At 49.8% G+C, this 8432-nt stretch overlaps 1 protein-coding gene across 1 annotated transcript; it reads left to right on the forward strand.

The window, feature by feature from the left end:
* The first annotated feature begins 315 nt into the window (after positions 1 to 315).
* LOC137309950 (E3 ubiquitin-protein ligase TRIM39-like) lies at positions 316 to 7730 on the forward strand. The gene is made up of 3 exons (XM_067977947.1): positions 316 to 329; positions 1285 to 1418; positions 4513 to 7730. Exon 3 carries the CDS (start codon positions 4527 to 4529, stop codon positions 5031 to 5033), a length of 507 nt encoding a protein of 168 aa, XP_067834048.1. The 5' UTR covers positions 316 to 329; positions 1285 to 1418; positions 4513 to 4526; the 3' UTR covers positions 5034 to 7730.
* The last annotated feature ends 702 nt before the right edge of the window (positions 7731 to 8432 follow it).

An 8432-nucleotide genomic window follows, 5' to 3' on the forward strand; every position in this document is an offset into this window, starting at 1 on the left:
CTGCCCCCTCAGCCCTGCCCTGGGAGTGTTGGCGCTGCCCCCTCAGCCCTGCCCTGGGAGTGTTGGCGCTGCCCCCTCGGCCCTGCCCTCGGAGTGTTGGCGCTGCCCCCTCGGCCCTGCCCTCGGAGTGTTGGTGCTGCCCCAGGATGGAGTGCAGTGAAATGTGGGATTATTGCCCATTCCTGTGACTGGTCCCACCTACTGTTATACACTGAACTCTTTACTCTCAATCCCAAATTCACTCTTTGGTTCCATTGGGTGTTGATTTGTTCGTTGACTGATTTGATCTCCTCTCTTTATTCACAGAACTCGAAGCAGCTCCTTTCCAGGTAAGTTCCTCTCAGTCATACAGTACCTGCTGCTGATAGGGAACCTTCTCCTGTATCTGGGAGAAGAGTGAAAGTAGAATCACCGCTTGGAAACCTTCCCAGATAAGGTGCTTTCAAATGGTGGGAATATTGAGTGATGTTTAACTGTGGTTTGAGGGGTTATTGGCTCAGGCAGCCTGTGGGAAATGGGAGTGACCTGGGCTGTTCCATCGGTGTGTCGAGCTTCTCAGGAACCTGTTAGACAGGAAGTGAGAGAGAGAGAAACCTGCAGTGACCTGTATCTAACCGAGGCTTCCGAAAGGCTCCATGTGTGTCAGTGACAGCTTTATTCCATTGGGTCAGTAAGTGCTGTGTGATTGGCTTGTTCCATCAACCAGCCCATGGAGAAATGAGGAGAGGGGCAGGTCCCAGTGTCAGAGTGACAGTAAAATGTGTTGTGATTGGCTCATTCTATCCACTAACAGAGAAATAAGTAAGTGCTGAGATTTCCCAGTAATGTCAGTGTGACTGGACCCTCAGTGAGGGAATCCCCCTGATCCCAGGTCCCTGGGAGGCTGTTCCTTCTCCTCTCCTCACTTCACATGATTGTAGAGAGTGTGATCCTGCAGAGAGGGGGGAGCACAGCCTGGAAACCCTCGGGATAATAATAATTATTAATAATGGAAAGATGAGGGCTCCAGTACAGAGAAACTGGACTGAACACAGACGGCTTTGAAAATCACAAACTGAGCTGAAGTGGCAGCAAACCAGGATCCCACTGCACGTGTGGAGATCAGTGTGAATGCAGGGAGACTGCAAATCCCGGGATTCTGCCATTTTCAGGATGGGTTGCTGCGGGGTCTCAGTACGAGCATTAGAAGGGGTGCAGGTTGTTGCACTGATCACTCGTTCCCCTTTGGGTTTCTGATCTGAAATGTCCCCACTGATAAAAACATTCTCTCCTCTTTCATTCCAGAGTGATTGAGACTCAGAGAGTCACAGACCCAGATGTTCCAGCGCTCACCCTGAACCTGTCCAATATATCTCAACTTATCCAGAAGAGGCTGAATGGATCGGAAAAGTATCACTCAGACATATTGGGAATCATTGGTAAGAACGTGCAGCTTTTCTCCAATATAAGGGACTGAGAGCAGGTCGGGTTTGTTGTGTTTCGACAGTTGGGAATATCCCCGAACTTTAATATCAGGTCCCTGTGTGTGTGGATCAGGAGCCTGAGATTAATCCTCAGTCCCCAGTCACACCTGCTTTAAACACTCCTCACTGTAATGGGCCAGAGCTTCACCCCCCATGGGTCAGGGAGGGGCGGGTCAGAGGAACGATGTTCTTACTGATAATTAATGGTCAAAATACTGGGGTTCACAGTATTACAGGTGGATAGTCACAGGTTTATTAAGCATATGATAACTATTATTGACAATAATTAAACATACACAACAACAGCACTCAGGAGTTTTTAACCCGGAGAATCCAGACGTTAACAGTGAAATGGTCGGCTGGTCAGGCCCCATCAGATTCTGAGCTCTCTCTTCCCACTCCGACTGTTTATCGTTTTTCCCAATCCTGTTATGTTTTAGTATTACCTCTTGTTCCTTTCATGTCCCCTGTCAATGATTCCCACATCCTGATTGATCTGTCAATCAAATCCTTAGGATGAGGTCAGTTACAGAACCATCAAAGACATTCTAACCCTCCAGTGCACGTGTTGCTGTTCCTCACACTGGGCCGTGTTCCTTTCGACAGGGGTCTCCTTCCAGGGGGGCCTTTACAGACAGCTGTTTATGTCTCAATACAACCAGCTTCAACATTACAGACAACGAACCACCATTCCCACCTCTCTCATGTCCCTGTGAAGTTCAAAGACGAAGAGTTTACAAGATGCCGTTCCACTCGCACCGACACGCCTCCTAAGGTCTTGTTACAGGGTCTGTCCATATCAAAGGGAGAATCAAACTGCTGGTCAGATCAGTTCCAATTGAAAAGTTACTGAACACAGTTACATTAATATAAAGAGGAATCAATAACAGTCCCATTTGATTAACCCTTCGCTAACAGCAGAGTTACACACAGCCAATCAGTGTGTCTCTTAAAGGGACACCGTCCCTCACAGGGCTGTCAGTATCTGTGCTCTGGGGAGGAGGCAGAATCAGCTCAACAGGGGCAGCCCCTGTCCCAGGGATCGTCATCGAGCAGGGGACTGGGATCAGGGGGAGAGCGGGAATATTCCAAGGTGTGTTTATAATCTTAAACGGGGATCATTAATTTCTATTTAACCCTAACTATTTCAGTGATGTTTCTTCAGTCTGGGTTCAGTGCGAGGGATTCGAGGGTCGAGTTCCTGCTCCTGTTCCCTCCTCACAGCTCGGAATTGGTCCGAGTCTCAGACCCGGGTCCAGAGGGAGTGTTGGTGAATTCAGAGTGAACAGGGAGCAACAGTTTAATGGACAGAAGGGAGATCAGATTCCCCTCAATTCCCCACTGAATCCTCCCTCCTGTGAGCTGTGTGTTCCCAGTACAGCCGGTGCTGAGATTGTGGGGCTGGAACTGTGAGTCTGTGGGATGTGTTGTGTGCCGGTGAATCCCCTCCATTGTGTCTGGGAGAACGCGAGCACAGTGCCAGGGGCTTGTGTGATTAAACTGACTGTGACCGTGTGTCTCCACTGCAGTGTTTGCACTGAGTGTACAGCACTGGGACCCACACACTGCTATTTTTAAATTTGTTTTTATGAATTCATGGGATGTGGGCGTCGCTGGCGAGGCCGGCATTTATTGCCCATCCCTAATTGCCCTTAAGAAGGTGGTGGTGAGCCGCCTTCTAGAACCGCTGCAGTCCGTGTGGTGACGGTTCTCCCACAGTGCTGTTGGGAAGGGAGTTCCAGAATTTTGACCCAGCGACGATGAAGGAACGGCGATATATTTCCAAGTCGGGATGGTGTGAGACTTGGAGGGGAACGTGCAGGTGGTGTTGTTCCCATGTGCCTGCTGCCCTTGTCCTTCTAGGTGGTAGAGGTCGCAGGTTTGGGAGGTGCTGTCGAAGAAGCCTTGGCAAGTTGCTGCAGTGCATCCTGTGGATGGTACACACTGCAGCCACGGTGCGCCGGTGGTGAAGGGAGTGAATGTTTAGGGTGGTGGATGGGGTGCCAATCAAGTGGGCTGCTTTGTCCTGGATGGTGTTGAGCTTCTTGAGTGTTGTTGGAGCTGCACTCATCCAGGCAAGTGGAGAGTATTCCATCACACTCCTGATTTGTGCCTTGTAGATGGTGGAAAGGCTTTGGGAGTCAGGAGGTGAGTCACTCGCCGCAGAATACCCAGCCTCTGACCTGCTCTTGCAGCCACAGTATTTATGTGGCTGGTCCAGTTAAGTTTCTGGTCAATGGTGACCCCCAGGATGTTGATGGTGGGGGATTCGGCGATGGTAATGCCGTTGAATGTCAAGGGGAGGTGGTTAGACTCTCTCTTATTGGAGATGGTCATTGCCTGGCACTTCTCTGGTGTGAATGTTACTTGCCACTTATCAGCCCAAGCTTGGATGTTGTCCAGGTCTTGTTGCATGTGGGCTCGGACTGCTTCATTATCTGAGGGGTTGTGAATGCAACTGAACACTGTGCAATCATCAGCGAACAACCCCCTTCTGACCTTATGATGGAGGGAAGATCATTGATGAAGCAGCTGAAGATGGTTGGGCCTAGGACACTGCCCTGAGGAACTCCTGCAGCAATGCCCTGGGACTGTGATGATTGGCCTCCAACAACCACTACCATCTTCCTTTGTACTAGGTGTGACTCCAGCTACTGGAGAGTTTTCCCCCTGATTTCCTTTGGCATCAATTTTACTCGGGCTCCTTGGTGCCACACTCGGTCAAATGCTGCCTTGATGTCAAGGGCAGTCACTCTCACCTCACCTCTGGAATTCAGCTCTTTTGTCCATGTTTGGATCAAGGCTGTAATGAGGTCTGGAGCCGAGCGGTCCCGGCAGAACCCGAACCGAGCATCGGTGAGCAGGTTATTGGTGAGATTTAACAGGGATTCTGATTGATGGCCATTGATTTAACATGGGATGAATCCAGTCTAAGAGGTAATATGGGGCTGACACTGTCTGGGAAATACTGACACTCCCACCCTGCAGCTGTCAATCATTGATCTGAATGGAATCACCCTGTCTGACCAATCTCTTCTCTCCTCTCTAGGGCAAAGGTCACCGATGAGCCTGGATCCAAAGACCGTAAACTGGAACTTGGTTCTGTCTGATGATCTGAGATCAGTAACATGGACTGAACGGAAACAGCCCTACCCACCTCACCCAGAGAGGTTTAAAGACTGTCCCCAAGTCCTCTGCTCCCAGAGTTTCTCCTCAGGATCCCATTCCTGGGATGTGGAGACTGATGGGAATCGTTGGGGAATAGGGATTGTGTGTGGGAGTGCAGAGAGGAATGGGAGCAACTCCGATCTTAGGCTCAGCAGTAAATCCTGGTGTTTGGGATTTTCTGCTGATTTTCTCAGAGTTTGGCACAATTACCGGAGCTCTGACCTCCCACCGACCCCGTCTAACAGCAGGATCCGAGTTCAGTTAGACTACGAGGCCGGGACTCTGTCATTTCACCGGGTCACTGACTCACTGAGACATTTACACACATTTCAAACCACATTCACTGAACCCGTGTTTCCAGCATTTTATTGTAGGAGTAAATCCTTAAAACTGTTTAATTAATCCTGATATCTGAGACTCGGATGATGTCACTCCCAGTTAAGATGATCAGGGGACTCTGAAGATGGCATTTCCGGTTTCTCAATCCCCTCCATGATGTCACTCCTGGGTCTGCCCCTCTGATGATGTCACTCCCGGGTCTGCCCCTCTGATGATGTCACTCCTGGGCCTGCCCCCTCTGATGATGTCACTCTCAGGTCTTCCCCTCTGATGATGTCACTCCTGGGTCTGCCCCTCTGATGATGTCACTCCTGCGTCTGCCCCTCTGATGATGTCACTCCTGGGCCTGCCCCTCTGATGATGTCACTCCCGGGCCTGCCCCCTCTGATGATATCACTCTCAGGTCTGCCCCTCTGATGATGTCACTCCTGGGTCTGCCCCTCTGATGATGTCACTCCCGGGTCTGCCCCTCTGATGATGTCACTCCCGGGTCTGCCCCCTCTGATGATGTCACTCCTGGGTCTGCCCCCTCTGATGATGTCACTCCCGGGCCTGCCCCCTCTGATGATGTCACTCCCGGGTCTGCCCCTCTGATGATGTCACTCCCGGGTCTGCCCCCTCTGATGATGTCACTCCCGGGCCTGCCCCCTCTGATGATGTCACTCCCGGGTCTGCCCCCTCTGATGATGTCACTCCTGGGTCTGCCCCCTCTGATGATGTCACTCCCGGGCCTGCCCCCTCTGATGATGTCACTCCCGGGTCTGCCCCTCTGATGATGTCACTCCCGGGTCTGCCCCCTCTGATGATGTCACTCCCGGGCCTGCCCCCTCTGATGATGTCACTCCCGGGCCTGCCCCCTCTGATGATATCACTCTCAGGTCTGCCCCTCTGATGATGTCACTCCTGGGTCTGCCCCTCTGATGATGTCACTCCCGGGTCTGCCCCTCTGATGATGTCACTCCCGGGTCTGCCCCCTCTGATGATGTCACTCCTGGGTCTGCCCCCTCTGATGATGTCACTCCCGGGCCTGCCCCCTCTGATGATGTCACTCCCGGGTCTGCCCCTCTGATGATGTCACTCCCGGGCCTGCCCCCTCTGATGATGTCACTCCCGGGCCTGCCCCCTCTGATGATGTCACTCCTGGGTCTGCCCCCTCTGATGATGTCACTCCCGGGCCTGCCCCCTCTGATGATGTCACTCCCGGGTCTGCCCCCTCTGATGATGTCACTCCCGGGTCTGCCCCCTCTGATGATGTCACTCCCGGGCCTGCCCCCTCTGATGATGTCACTCCCGGGTCAGAGCTCAGAGCTTTGCTGTTTTTAAGGATCCGTGGGGTCTTTGTGCTTTTCTTTGTCAGGGTCTGTCGCTAACGCTAAAAATAGTAACTTTAGGTGAGTTTGCTTGTAATTCGTGGTGTTACAATTGATTGTCATTACCTGATCAATACCCGAGACATCGGGACCGTTCAGGGGGAGATAAGCAAAGACCCCCAGACACCCCCCGATCTGTTGATAAGACAGACTGAAAGTGCAGGAATGGTTTGTATTTGATGTCACGTTTGGGATGATTTTGGGAAACCGCTGTGTGTAAATGTGATATGTTGCGTGTGAGGCAACTCGTATGTGGAATGCATGATGAAGATGCACTGAAGAACGGGTCTCAGACACGCTCAGTCACGTTAACAACATCACTACATGAAATGGTTAATGTGCTCAGGAGAGTGAGGACATCTCCTGGGTCACTACTGATCTGAACTTTTTTTAATCAAGGCACTGACACAAACTCCATAAACCGACCAGTTAATGAAACAATCAGGATCGAGTTAAACACACTGGTACCTGTCAGAGGGATTGAAATTAAAGTAAAGAGGGACAGAGAATTTGGATTTCCAGAATTCCAGGTTGGGTTTCTTTGAGTTAACAATGAAATTGGGACAACTGAGGGCCGGGGAGAAATAATACTTAGCCTGAATTATCCACAAGATGGATAATGGGAAAGAGGGGAGCTGGAGGATCTTTGAAGTCCAAGATTTCTTGATAATATGGGAGTATTTGGGGGAGCCGAGTTTCTGTAGTTTTCTGTACAATGTATTATGATTTTCTTTGTCTCTATCATGATGTGTAATATTAACCAAATGAAACTTCGATTAGAAGAGCAAATGGCTGGAGATCGGTCTGTGATGCTAACAAGATGAGGACCTTGGATAAGGCCCCCAGGATCCCACAAAGGAGGGGGAGGGAGGGGCTGTTGAAGATTGAGACTGAGAAGTAAGAAGGGAAACCACTTTCTCAGATTACTTCTGTGCAAAGGAACTGTTAAACTGACTGTTCAAGGCAGCATGCTGGGAAGGTTGGTCACATTGGAAAAGTCTTATTCAGCAGACTGTCTAGACGGTTAAAGATAAGACAGCTGTGAGGCCTTGAAAGTCTGTGAGAAGCTGTTGTAAACATCAGATGCTGTCGTATCAACTTGTTTAAACCATGGGAAAGAGAGAGAGTGGGAAAAGAAACAACAGTGTGTTTTGAGCAGCAAGAAGGGTGTAAAACCAGCCATTTTCGTGAGATCGAAGGAGACAGTCCACGAGAGAGACCAGAGACAGACCAGAAGATCACAGCACAGGATGGTGATGGAGAATTAACCTCTCAGTCTCCCGAAGCAGAAGAATTGGCCATTCTGAGTTTCGAGTTGTGCTTCTAATTAAGCTTGTATCAATCTCTATCTGTAAAACTGGTATTTTAATGTTAATAAAACCAATTGGTTCGAAATGTTTGAAGTCTTGTTTGATCTTCTGCGAGATGTGAGTTGTGGGTAAGTGAAGTTTGTGACAGTGCTGAGTGTGTGAGGATGGGGAGAAGGATGTTTAGTGAAGTGTGGTGCAGTGATTATATAGAATTACACAGAGTCTACGGCACAGAAACAGGCCATTCGGCCCATCTGGTCTATGCCGGTGTTTATGCTCCACACGAGCCTCCTCCCACTTCTCTTCATCTCACCCTATCAGTATATCCTTCTATTCCTTTCTCCCTCATGTGTTTATCTAGTTTCCCTTTCAATGTATCTGTGCTATTCACCTCAACTACTCCTTGTGGTCGCACATTCCACATTCTAACCACTCTCTGGGTGAAGAAGTTTCTCCTGAATTCCCTATTGGATTTATTAGTGACCATCTTCTATTTATGACCTCTAGTGTTACACTCCCCCACAATTGGAAACATTTTCTCTACTTCTACCCTATCAAACCCTTTCATAATCTTAAAGGCCTCCATCAGGTCACCCCTCAGCCTTCTCTTTACTAGAGAAAAAAGAGCCTCAGCCTGTTCAGCCTTTCTCAATAATTATACCCCGTCAGTTCTGAAATCATCCTTGAGAATCTTTTCTGCACCTTCTCCAGTGTCTCTATAACCTTTCATCTGGAGACCAGAACTGTGCACAGTTCTCCAAGTGTGGTCTAACCAAGGTTCG

The sequence above is a fragment of the Heptranchias perlo genome, unplaced genomic scaffold (assembly GCF_035084215.1).
Source record: "Heptranchias perlo isolate sHepPer1 unplaced genomic scaffold, sHepPer1.hap1 HAP1_SCAFFOLD_194, whole genome shotgun sequence".
NCBI lineage: Eukaryota > Metazoa > Chordata > Chondrichthyes > Hexanchiformes > Hexanchidae > Heptranchias > Heptranchias perlo.

Bases quoted from the DNA above. Each gene is read 5' to 3' on its own strand.
- LOC137309950 (XM_067977947.1), top strand. From the start codon at position 4,527: ATGAGCCTGGATCCAAAGACCGTAAACTGGAACTTGGTTCTGTCTGAT.